Consider the following 13,077-nt stretch of genomic DNA (forward strand, 5'->3'; position numbering starts at 1 on the left):
TAGCACTCTGGGAGGCAGAGGCAGGTAGATCACTTGAGGTCAGGAGTTGGAGACCAGCCTGGCCAACATGGTGAAACCCCATCTCTACTAAACATATAAAAAAAATTAGCCGGGCATGCTGGCCCATGCCTATAATCCCAGCTACTCAGAAGACTGAGGAAGCAGAATCGCTTGAACCTGGGAGGTGGAGGCTGCAGTGAGCTGAGTTCATGCAACTGCACTCCAGCCTACATGATGGGAGTGACACTCATTCTCAAAACAAAAAAATGGTGAGTATGAGAACGTCAAACCTCTGAACCAGCATTTGCATCTCCCAAGACCCCAGGTGATTCCTAAGTACATTCAAGCTCAGAACCCCTTTCTAACTGCTCCGCGATTAGGAGGCTGTCAGAGATTTTAGGAATCCAAGCTCTTGGTCACCCTGCCAGACCTACTGTGTCCAAGTCTGGTCCTGGCAATCAAGCAATTCTGATATAAAACCTGAGAACCACAGCCTTAGAACTACTTCTGAACTGCTAATAGCAACCGAGAATGCTTGTTAGCATGCCTGACTCGCCCTCTTCCTCCTATACATACCCTTGGGCCCCTGGGAAATGGCTCATAGGTGGAAGAGGGGCTCTTCCTCGTACTTACCCACAGGGATCCAGGAGTGCCCACATGCAGACGTCAAGCTCTCACTACCAACCGATGTAATTGTTTATGCTCCTAGATTCAGATGAGTCAGAGGCTCAAAATGTTCCACCATTATGCAGGATCCAAATAGACTGTATGCCAGACGTACTATAAAATACTAGAAGTGGGAGTAGAGGGTAGGGTTGCTAGATTTAGCAAACAAATACAAGATGCCCAATTACTTTTGAATTTTCAGATATGCAAGGGTTTTGGGGTTTGAGACAGTTATTCAGTTACCTAGGCTGGAGTGCAGTGGCATGATCTTGGCTCACTGCAACCTCTACCTCAAGGATTCAAGCCATTCTCATGCCTTAGCCTCCCGAGTAGCTGGAGCTACAGACATGTGCAAAGCCCAGCTAGTTTCTGTTTTTCATAAAGATGGGGTTTCACCATGTTGATCAGGGTGGTCTCGAACTCTTGACTTCAGGTGATCCACCCTGCTCGGCATCATAAAGGGCTGGGATTATAGGCATGAGTCACAGTGCCCAGCCGTGCAAGCAATTTTTTTAGTCTAAATATGTCCCATGCAATATTTGGAGTATAATTCTAAAAAACAAAGATTTTTCTGGGTGCAGTGGCTCACACCTGTAATCCCAGCACTTTGGGAAGCCAAGGTGGGCAGATCACCTGAGGTCAGGAGTTTGAAACCAGCCTGACCAACATGGCAAAACCCCATCTCTACTAAAATACAAAAATTAGCCGGGCATGGCAGCATGTGCCTGTAGTACCAGCTACTCTGGAGGCTGAGGCAGGAGAATCACTTGAACCTGGGAGGCAGAGGTTGCAGTGAGCTGAGATTGTGCCACTGCACAATAGCCTGGGCAACAGAGTGAGACTCCATCTTGGAAAAATGTTTATCTGAAATTCAAGTTTAACTGAGCATCCTGTGGTTTTTTTTTTCTTTTTTTCTTTTTTTCTTATATAATGATAGTTGATATTTTATTTTTATACTGAGACAGGGTCTTGTTCTGTTGTCCAGGCTGGAGTGCAGTGGCACAAACACAGCTCACTGCAGCCTCAACCTCCTGGGCTCAAGTGATCCTCCTGCCTCAGCCCCCACACCCTCCGAGTAGCTGGGACCACAGGTGTAAGGCAAGATGCCCAGCATCCCGTATTTTATCTGGAAACCTTAGTAGAGACGATACTTAAAAGGAAAACAAGCTTTCAAAGAGCTTCAGAATGGAATGAGAGCGAATACCTTTTACACATCAGTGATAGCAGAAAAAGTACCTAGCTTTATAGATAGAAGAAACCTGAGATCACCCAAATCACACGGCTCAGGAAGTAGTCACACAGGTGATGACCAAGGAGTCAGAAGAGAAGCTTCCCACAGGCCCCACTCAGACCAAAGCTCTTTCCAGCAGGTTGTCTTACGTGAACCTTAGCAGAACTCAATCTTAGATTTCAACACACAGATTTGTAACAACCTACCTTGAAATCTCGAGCCAAGTTTTGAGCCTCGAATTTCTTGGAAAATACCGTTAAGTCTAGCTCAGCTGTCCCAGCCTTTTCGGCACCAGAGACAGGTTTCATAAAGAATTTTCCCACGACAGAAGGGAATGGTTTTGGAATGACACTGCCGCTTCAGGTAATCAGGCATTAGATTCTCATAAGGAACATGCAACCTAGATCCCTCACACGTGCGCAGTCGTATGTATGAGAATTAATGCCGAGTAGAGCTCAGGTAGTCATGTTCACTCACCTGCCGCTTACCTCCTGCTGCGATGCCCAGCTCCTGACAGGCCACGAACAGTAGGATTAGTACCCATCCTAGGCCGGGGGATTGGGAACCCCTGGTCTGGCTGTATTCCACGTGGCAAGTTATCTTGGCTGGTGACAAATATGTCCAGGGCTAAGCCTCAAATGAACCAATTAACTGAAGTCTCCCTGGGCCCAAACTAATTTTGGTATCAGTGGTCACAGGAAGAAAGTGTTTACAACAATGCAAATCCAACGTTACAAACTGGATGATTAAGCCAGCATCCACGACGGGCTGCAGAAGAGCAGACTATATACTATGAGCACCTGTAGCAATAATGGCTTCTAGAAAGTACTGAAGGCCATAGTGCACTGATTCTCAACCCAAGGGTCCACAGCCCTCCTTTCCATGCTGAGCACCTCAGTGAGAGCACATCACAGGCTCTGCCACACTGGGGTAGAGGGGAAGATCAAACCCCAAGCAGCAGAAGTACCATTCTGCTCCCAAGCCAATCACCTGAAGACAGCTTTTGCCTGTCTTGAGACTGGAATAATTTTAGAAAAGCTGTTGCAGGGGCAAAATTTCTTTTGAAACACAGTCTCCCTCTGTCATCCAGCGTGAAGTGCAATGGCACGATTTCAGCTCACTGCAACCTCCACTTCCCAGAATCAAGCACTTCCCCTGCCTCAGCCCCCTGAGTAGCTGGGATTACAGGCATGTCCCACCATGCCCAGCTAATTTTTGTACTTTTAGTAGAGACAGGGTTTCACCATGTTAGCCAGGCTGGTCTCGAACTCCTGGCCTCAAATGATCCACCTGTCTTGGTCTCCCAAAGTGCTGAGATTATAGGCGTGAGCCACCGCACCCACCTAATTTTTGTATTTTTTCAGCAGAGATGAGGTTTCGCCATGTTGGCCAGGCTGGTCTCGAACTGCTGACCTCAAGTGATCTGCCTGCCTCAGGCTCCCAAAGTGCTGGGATTACATGCGTGAGCCACCACGCTGGGCCACCAACTCCATTCTTGAGCTCCATCTTTCCCACAGGCAGGCAGGCTTTCAAGTGAACTGTACTTGACAAATGCAGAGCAATTACATTCTTTATTATAAAAATCTCAAAAATGTCCACCTTTGCTGGAGGCCAATCTTGTTAAATGGGGTCAAAGGCAATCCTGCTGTTTCTGTCTGAAAGCTAAACTCCCTTTGAATGAAAAAAATCATACTAGAACACCCAGAATTTTATTCCCAAGCTTCGTAATGCAAAAGGCAGTTGGCCTCATTAGGAAACATGAAAGTATTACCTAAACCACAAATATTTCTATCAACTCCATTCAATCCAATTAAAGAAGACAAAATGATAATAGGAACTGAACAGAAAGAAAATTCATTTTCTACTACGATTAACATTCAAAGGTTGCTTCAAATTCCTTTTAATTATCATTCTAGCCAGGATCACACTAAATAAGACCTCATGACAGTCCCATATACAGCCATTTCAACTAAAGCGTGGCACAGAATGCTCTGCCATGAGCCACAAGCAGCACAGTCATCACCTCCCCCAAGCACAGGTTGCTGCGGTGAGCCACCCTGTCCTTTTCCTTTCGTGTTTATATTCTTCTCAACTGCATTTCAGTTTCCTAAAGGTTCCAGCCACAGAGTTCTTTTAGGCATTAAAGTAGGAGGAAAAAAAATAGAAGCCAACATTCATCCTCGAAGAAAAAAGTAAATCCATTTTATGGTGAACTTCAGCTTCCTGACAAATTTGAGATCAGTGTTCTCCAGTCTGAACATAGTCTTCTGTGACCTGGGAGAGTGTGGTCAGGTACTGCCAGCTCAGGGCAGCCAGGAGCATGACAAAGGACAGGTAGATGGGGGAGTAGTGGCTTCGGGAGATCAGCTGACAGTTGGGAAGATTCTGCCTCCGGATGGTGGAGATGATCTGCCTCGTTTTACTGGAAGATGGGTCTGAGTCAGGGATTCTATGGTAAATCTGTCGAATGCACAGGAAAATACGGTAAGTGCTGTGTGATTTACATTTTCCATGGCTACTTAGAACAAGCCTCCACTGGGAGGTATTTTATGCCCATTTTACCAACGAGGAAAGGGAGGCTCAGAAAGTAACTTACCCAAAGCCACCACCATGAGAAGGCGGGGATGTCAGCCCCAGCCTGCTCATCGCTAAGCCCATCTTTTTCCTGAGCAAACAGGAGGCAGAGGCACGCATGCTGCACCCTGGAGGCCCTTGAAAGCGGCAGCCAAACCACACTAATCTTCACATCCCAGCACCCCACAGTACCAGGCCCAATAAACATCAGCATAGTTTGCGCAGACCAGCACAGATCAACACGAAGAAAGGGAAAGACTGGGCAAAAGCAGCTTAGAAACAAGATGGAACGCGCAGTACAAGCCACAACCCAACGAAGGCAGGCACAGAAGCAGGGGCCTATGAACCACCCTGGAGTCCTCCCTGTGCCTCCCCCCCAATCCTCCACAAGCCTCCGAAGCATGTGCAGAATCCATCTCTTCCCCTACACGTCCCTGGAATGACTGCCTGAGGTCAGGCCCTCAGTGCCTATCAGCTGAGCTACCTCAGTCTCCAAAGTGAGTTTGAGTCTAAGCTTGAACCCTTGAATCCACCTGTCCTCCACACTGTCCCCAAGGACATCTCAAACCTCTCCCTCATGCCTCAGTGGCTCCAGCCCTATCTCTGGCAGAATAAAGCCTGAGCTGTGTCATGTGCAGCACAAGGCCACCTGTGGTCCAGGCACACTGTACCCGTCTAGTGTCACCAGCCCTTACCCACCTCCCTCTCTTCAGTCTAGTAACAATTGCCAGACCAGGCGTGGTGGCTCATGCCTTGGAATCCTAGCACTTTGGGGGTGCCAAGGTAGGTAGATTGCTCGAGCTCAGGAGTTCAAGACCAGCCTGGGCAACACAGTGAAACCCTGTTACTACAAAATAAAAATTAGCCGGGCATCCTGGCATGTACCTGTGGTCCCAGCTACTTGGGGACTGGGCTGGGAGGACCACATGGGCCAGGGAGGTGGAGGTTGCAGTGAGCCGAGATCATGCCACTGCACTCCAGCCTGAGTGACAGAACCAGACCCTGTCTCAAAAAACACAAAAGCACAACCGTCTGCTGTTGTCTCAGCCGTGCGACGCTGCTCACACTTCTGTTCCGTCCTCACACCACTCCTCTCTGGAATGTGTCGCCCACGTCCCTTCAGCTGGCTCTTAGCTAGGCCCCCAAGTCTCAACTTCAGGATTATGCCTTCTAGAAAACCTGTCTGCACCTCCAGGTTCAGCCCAGAGCAACCCACTTGAACATATCTGTACCATTCCACTTACGTGAAAATGGCCGTCTGTAGTCGTCACCCTGACTACACTGCACCTAACCCAGTCCTACCTTTCATCCCCAGCCTCGCCCTGTGCCTGGCACACAGCAAGCCTGCAATCACATTATGTTTACTGAATGGAACTGACAGGCCAGTTAGCACGTTACTGTGGTGTGAAGAGACGGTGATCTAAGCCATGACTGAGACAGAGCGGGGAGAGGACAGCAGAACAGAACAGGCATTTTTAAAACACATTTTTGCCCCAAATTTTCATGATATAATGGGTATTCCCCCACTCCAAACACGTCTTATATTCCTGCCACCCTCCCTCAAAACACACAGTAGGAATTTAAAACAAGAAAATAAAAGAGCATGCCTACAGGAATATGCTAAGGCTACCTAATATCTGTAATTATGCTACGAAGGACAGCTAGACCGAGAAAACTGGAGGTGGGGAATGAAAGAACAATTTCTTCTTTAATTTCTTTGGAAAAATCCAATTCTGCCTGTAAAAGCAATACAAACATAAATTTAAAAAGTCAAAATTCCCTCATGCTATTCTTCCTTGGCTGTAGGCTACTGTTATTTTTAGATCTTCTGCTATACCCAGCTAAGACAATATACAGAAACGTGCAAAATGCCCTATTTATGAGTGTATTATCTAGAATAGTGTGTAAATCCATATGATTCTACACTGTTCACATAAAATTACACATATGCACAATTTCTAAAATAAGGTTATAAACATATGTTTCTGTAACTTGACTCTTTTCACTCATGTAATATTTTATGGACATTTTAAATGCCAGAACCTACAAAATGATGTCAGTCCTTTTTTTTTTAAATACAGTCTGCTTACCATGAATGTACTACAATTTAATAAACTCCCTACCTATGAGGATTGAGGACAAAATGCTACAGTAAGCATCCTTGCACATTTTCTGGTAATTTCTGCACAATAAAATCCTAGAATTGCTGAGCCAAAAGGTAATGAACAAAGTTGCGTGTGTGTGTGTGTGTGTGTGTGTGTGTGTGTGTTTTAGATGAAGTCTTGTTCTGTCACCCAGGCTGGAGAGTGTGGTACGTGATCATAGCTCACTGCATCACTGCTGCTTCGAGCTCCTGGGATCAAGTGATCCTCCTGCCTCAGCCTCCCAAGTTGCTGGGACTACAGGTGCATGCCACCGTACCTGGCTACAGCACACAAATTTTTCACAGGTATGAAAGGATAAAGGTACAACAGGCAGGACATGGAGACTGCCTACACACAGGGTATGGGAGAATAAAGAGGACTGCAGGGTTCCTGTGGACTCCTGGATTCCATGACTGGGTAGATGGCAATATCATTAACAATCAAAAAAGAGTTCACACCTAAGGTCTGAGCTGGAGTAATCCAGCAGGGAGGGATGTACACAGGGTGGAGGAAGGAGCTGTGGCCAAAAGTGCAAATCAAGACAGAACCAAAGAAACTCCAGCATTTAAAGAGCGATGGAAGCAAAGAAGCCAGAAAGGCATGGAGCAGGCAGAGAGTTACAAGGCTTAACAGGAACACGGAAGCCTTGAGAGGAAAGGCTTTGAGGAATGAGTCAGTGCCAAATGGTATAGTGGGTCAAGGAAGATTTTTAACTGATCACCTGATGAGTAAATTGAGAGATATCAAATCACTTGGTAATAAAAATTCTAATGACAAGGTAGGAACCAACGCTGGAATCAAGTGGATTGAGGAAACACAGGAGTAAAGTGAAGTACACCTACTCTTTTGAGAAGCTTCGCTGTGAAGGAAAGGCAGGGGTGGAGGGAGGGACTGGGACGTGCTCATGTTTTGAAGCGAGTGACCTGAGCATGAGCATAAACTAAGAGGGGTGAGCCAGTGAGATGACGGGGTCCAGATGCAAGACAAGTAGAGAATCTTGAGGGGACAGAGACAGAAAGAGCCAGCCCGCAGACAGAGGCATCAGGCTTGCACACAAGCAACGTGCAGGGGCTCACGATGTACTATCTTGGGCTTCCTCGCGTGGCTCAAAGGCAAATGCAGCTGGGGCTCTGGGGAGAGGACGGTAATAGACAGCGGTGCTCTCCAAACCTACGTCCACAGGGATCACCTGCGGATCTTGGTAAAGGCAGATTCTGTCAGAAGAACAGAATTCAAGCTCCAGTTCTAATATTTATTCTGTCACGCATCGAGTAAATGACTTTATTTCCCTGAAATGCACTTGTCCGTAACTTCCCAAGCTGTTAGGATGGAAATGGCTCTGCAGGAGGTCGTCCACACGAGGAGGACAGGTGCACATCTATAAAGCCAAACCACCAAAGAACGAAGCAGAGGCACAGGCAGATGGAGCACCAAGAACGCTGTGTCATGGGGGGATTTCATTTTCTCCAAAAGAAGTGAAAAACCAAAAACTAGCTTTCTGTGAGAAAACTATGATTTTCAAAGGCTGAGAGAAAAAAGTTGATGGGGCATATTAGAATTGGTACATTTATGATTCAAAATGGAAAGACAAAGCCTTTGAAATAAAGTTAATGGAAAAAGTTTTCATGATGATGCCACTGACCTATTCATGTATGATATGTGGCTTACCTTTCCAAACTAGGGTGAATGTTTAAAGCTAGGTGCATCTCTACACACACACACGTCTACAGTGCTGGATAAAAAATTAAAGCTGTAAAACAACTTTGTAGCTTTTTTTTTTTTTTTTAAGAAAACTTAATCCTAAATAGATTTTCAGCTGTTTTATATCTGATGGAATTTGTCTGTTTTATTCTGGCCAGCACTGTTTTAAGCTAATAGAAGATTTGTTTGTTTGTTTTGGAGACAGGGTTTCGTCATGTTGCCCAAGCTGGTCTTGAACTACTGGGGTCAAGCAATCCACCCACCTCAGCCTCCCAAAAGTGCTGGGATTACAAGTGTCAGCCACCATGCCTGGCCCAAAAAAATATTTTCCAAAAAATTATTTTTAATTTTTTTTTTTTTGAGACGGAGTTTCGCTCGTTACCCAGGCTGGAGTGCAATGGCGCGACCTTGGCTCACCGCAACCTCCGCCTCCTGGGTTCAGGCAATTCTCCCGCCTCAGCCTCCTGAGTAGCTGGGATTACAGGCACGCGCCACTATGCCTAATTTTTTGTATTTTTAGTAGAGACGGGGTTTCACCATGTTGACCAGGATGGTCTCGATCTCTTAAACTCGTGATCCACCCGCCTTGGCCTCCCAAAGTGCTGGGATTTTAGGCGTAAGCCACCCCGCCCAGCCTATTTTTAATTTTCTTTCCCATTTCCCCTTTCAGGAATGAGGAAGAAATTTTTTTCCTTTGATCCAGGGTTTGACACTGTTCTCAAGGCTGAATACAATGGCACTATTGTGAGTCCACTGCAACCTCAATCTCCCCAGATCAAGTGATCCTCCCACTTCACCCTCCCAAGTAGCTAGACTACAGTTATGTGCAACCATGCCCAGGTTTTGTTTGTTTTTTTTTTGTAGAGACGGGTTTTGCCATGTTGCCCAGGCCAGTCTCAAACTTCTCGGCTCAAGCAATTCCTCCACCTTGGCCTCGCTAGAATGCTTGGCCTCCCATGGAATTAAAGGCATGAGCCACCATGCCAAGCCAAAAAGACTTTTTTTTTTTGAGACAGGGTCTCTCTCTGGCTGGAGTGCAGTGGCACAATCTTGGCTCACTGCAACCTTCGCCTCCCAGGTTCAAGCAATTCTCCTGCCTCAGCCTCCCAAATAACTAGGATTATAGGTGTGTGCCACCACGCCTGGCTAATTTTTGTTGTTTTTTTAATTTTAATTTTTTTAAAAATATAGAACGCTTCACAAATTTGCGTGTCATCCTTGCGCAGGGGCCATGATAATGTTCTTTGTATTGTTCCAATTTTAGTGTATGTGCTACCAAAGCGAGCACTAATTTTTGTATTTTTAGTAGAGATGGGATTTTGCCACGTTGGTCAAGGCTGGTCTGAAACTCCAGACCTCAAATGATCCACCCACCTCGGCCTCCAAAAGTGCTGGGATTACAGGCGTGAGCCACTCCACCCGGGCAAGACTTTTAAATATAGGCATTCATAAAGTAAAATCTATAGTGATGAGAGAATGATCTCAGAAGTCATCCTCCTGCCCACCAGTGTCACTTTACTGCTTGTCTTAGCCTTTGTCCTAAAGGCAGAACCGGAGGCGAAAGCTTATGTGCGGTCGTTTATTTGGAAATGAGTGGAAAGGTGAAAACAGAAGGCAGGAAGGCCTAGCAAGGATGTGTTGTGTTGGCTTGATCTCGAGGGGCCTTCAAGGAGCGTTATGAAAGGTACTCCTGAGGAGCTGAGGGCACCTCTCTGGGTTGTGGGTACCCGAGTACCAGGCAGTTTCTGCAGCTTGTCAGAAGCCAAGGGCAGAAAGCGAGAGGTCTCTGGAACAGAAGGCAAGGTCTAGCTCTACTTGAAACTGGTTGCTACAGCAGTGGCTAAAGGCCAAGATGAGTGGCAGTGACACACAGGGTCTCAGGCACTACTCTTGTGAATGACCCGAATGCCCTGATGCCACTAAAGGCCATAAAATTCACTATGACGACCCTGAGAATAGTTTCTAAGGTAAGTCATGGTTTTGGTATATTGTAGATTTCTTTTTTTTTTTTTTTTTGAGATGGAGTCTCGCTCTGTTGCCCAGGCTGGGGTGCAGTGGCTCAATCTTGGCTCACTGCAGCCTCCGCCTCTCAAGTCCACATGATATTCCTGCCTCAGCCTTCTGAGGAGCTGGGATTTCAGGTACCTGCCACCATGCCCAGCTAATTTTTTTATTTTTAGTAGAGATAGGGTTTCATAACATAGGTCAGACTGGTTTCGAACTCCTGACCTCAAGTAATCCACCTCCCTCAGCCTCCCAAAATGCTAGGATTCGAGGCGTAAGCCACCATGCTCGGTGAGATTTCATTTTTTAAAATTTGAGACTTAACTTTTTCAGAGCAACCGTACAAGCAATGTACAAATAAGGGATGATAACATCAGCACCAAACTACACACTTACTCATTCCTGGGTTAATTCTTCATTTTAGTTTCTCACCTACTTGTACTTTGTTACCTGTTGTACTTGGAACCATAAGCCACCTTATATCCTTTTGTGAAAAAAGATTTGCTTATTTGGAATCCATTGCTGGCACCCAAGTAAATAACACAACAAACCAACCAAAAAATCCTTTTTTAAAAAGAGAACTCCAAAAGCACTTTACCATGCCCTTCCAGGAGATAAGGTGAACAAGGCCAAAGGGACCTTCTAGATGCTTTGTTGCTAGCCTAAACCCCACTCTCCATTTACTTGAAGGCACACAGGTTTCTGCCAACTCAATTATTCAGGTCTTAAGGACCTACCAGCCTCAGTCAAGGAATTACATCCGCTTGGCAAGGACAGGTCGTCACAGACTTTTCATCTACATGCCTGGCATATAGCTGAAGTCAAATAAATACTTGTGTGGTTTTTTGAGAAAGGGTCTCATTCTGTTGCCCAGGCTGGAGTGCAGTGGTGCCATCTCAGCTCACTGCAACCTCTACCGCCCGGGTTGAAGTGATTCTCATGTCTCAGGCTCCCAAGTAGCTGGGATTACAAGTGTACACCACCACACCTGGCTAAATTTTGTATTTCCAGTAGAGATAGGGTTTTGCCATATTGGCCAGGCTGGTCTTGAACTCCTAACCTTAAGTGATCTGCCTGCCTCAGCCTCCCAAAGTGTTGGGATTACAGGTGTGAGCCGCAGTGCCTGGCCTGATGATTAAATGACACAGGCTCCTAGAAATGTTTACTGGTGAATGAGTTTGTGCAGTGCTGTGCTACAACAGCTCCTCTGCGAGTCCATGTGGAACTTGCAGGTCTCAGCAGTTCCACTTACAATAGCAGAGTATGGAATCAGCTTGATAATCATTTAAAACTCTCACCTATGAACATCTAAACCCCATTAAAGCAAAAATATCATTTGGAAAAAACAAAAAAGGCAGATTCTGATTTGATACATTTCGGTGGGGGCTGATGTCTAACGAGATCCCAGGTGATGCCCGGCAGCTGCTGCCTGGGGACCACCCTTGAGCTGCGAGGCACCCAAGGCCTGAAGAGCCTGATGATGCACTGAGCCACAAGACTGGCACAGGAAGCGTGCAGAGACATGAACAAGGTTCTCCCTGCCAAGGAATTCACTTTGGCAGAGAGGGGAATGAGGGTATCTGGCTGTTTGGCTTAGTATTTGTTTCTATCCCAAAATAGCAGGTTGATCTTCTCCCCAGCTGACAGGCGTCCAGGCTGGTTTGAAGTAGAGGTTGCTCCAGAGTAGGGTGGAGGGCCTTGCAGAGGGTGGCCACCTGCTCGGGAAGACCTGGGCCGCACTCCAAGTCTTCACTGAAGCACTGGAGGCACAGGAGGAGATGCTCTGGCAAGTCCCTTCCAGGTGCATGCTTGCTACAACACTAAGTCCAAGAGTGACAGAGTAAATGTTTCCTCCTTTCCTACTGCAATGGACAGATGTCATCAGTGAGGAGAAATAGAAATACGATCAGTGTTCATATCTGGATGCCAGCAGAGGCCAGACAGCTTGTGACTTCATACAAAATGTTTTCATTTAAAACTTTATTTGTGGCCAGGTACGGTGGCTCATGCCTGCAATCCCAGCACTTTGGGAGGTCGAGGCTGGCGGATCACAAGGTCAGGAGTTGGAGACCATCCTGACCAACTTGGTGAAATCTTGTCTCTACTAAAAATACAAAAATTAGCTGGGCTTGGTGGCGTGTGCCTGTAATCCCAGCTACTCAGGGCCTGAGGCAGGAGAATCTAGGAGACAGAGGTTGCAGTGAGCCGAGATTGTGCCACCGCACTTGAGCCTGGGCAATAGAGCCAGACTCTGTCTAAAAAAAACTATTTGTAAAATGTCCTTACTGATGAAACTAAAACCATTATCAGATTCTATTGCTTAAGACTTAAGAAATCTTCAGAGATTTTTCTAAATCAAATCAACTTAAGTATTAATATTTCTCCCCGGCCAGGCACAGTGGCTCACGCCTGTAATCCCAGCACTCTGGGAAGCTGAGGCGGGAGGATCAAGAGATCGAGACCATCCTGGACAACATGGTGAACCCCATCTCTACTAAAAATACAAAAATTAGCTGGGCGTGGTGGCACACGCCTGTAGTCCCAGCTACTCGGGAGGCAGAGGCAGGAGAAGTGCTTGAACCCGGGAGGCGGAGGCTGCAGTGAGCCAAGATCGCACCACTGCACTCCAGTCTGGTGCCTGGTGATGCAGTGAGACTGTCTTAAAAAAAAAAAAATTTCTCCCCAAAAGCCTTGAGTTTTACTAGGGTAACTTTAAACAAAACAACTGATGCCCTACCTCAGAGATCAGCAAACCTG

General features: G+C 46.4%; 1 protein-coding gene and 1 non-coding gene across 3 annotated transcripts in view; both read right to left on the reverse strand.

The window, feature by feature from the left end:
• Positions 1 to 3,449: 3,449 nt before the first annotated feature.
• Positions 3,450 to 13,077, reverse strand: part of FDFT1 (farnesyl-diphosphate farnesyltransferase 1) — a 41,765-nt gene continuing 32,137 nt past the window's right edge. For both annotated transcript variants that reach the window (XM_012457357.2, XM_012457355.2), the window contains one exon: positions 3,450 to 4,357. In XM_012457357.2, coding sequence (XP_012312780.1) covers positions 4,136 to 4,357 — 222 coding nt within the window. In that variant the 3' untranslated portion in view covers positions 3,450 to 4,135. The remainder of the gene's footprint in view (positions 4,358 to 13,077) is intronic.
• LOC135273210 (U6 spliceosomal RNA) lies at positions 9,498 to 9,604 on the reverse strand. The gene has a single exon (XR_010341018.1). It is a non-coding gene; the product is annotated as a U6 spliceosomal RNA (small nuclear RNA).

This window comes from Aotus nancymaae, unplaced genomic scaffold (genome assembly GCF_030222135.1).
Source record: "Aotus nancymaae isolate 86718 unplaced genomic scaffold, 86718_ANA_hifiasm-v0.15.2.pri h1tg000456l, whole genome shotgun sequence".
NCBI lineage: Eukaryota > Metazoa > Chordata > Mammalia > Primates > Aotidae > Aotus > Aotus nancymaae.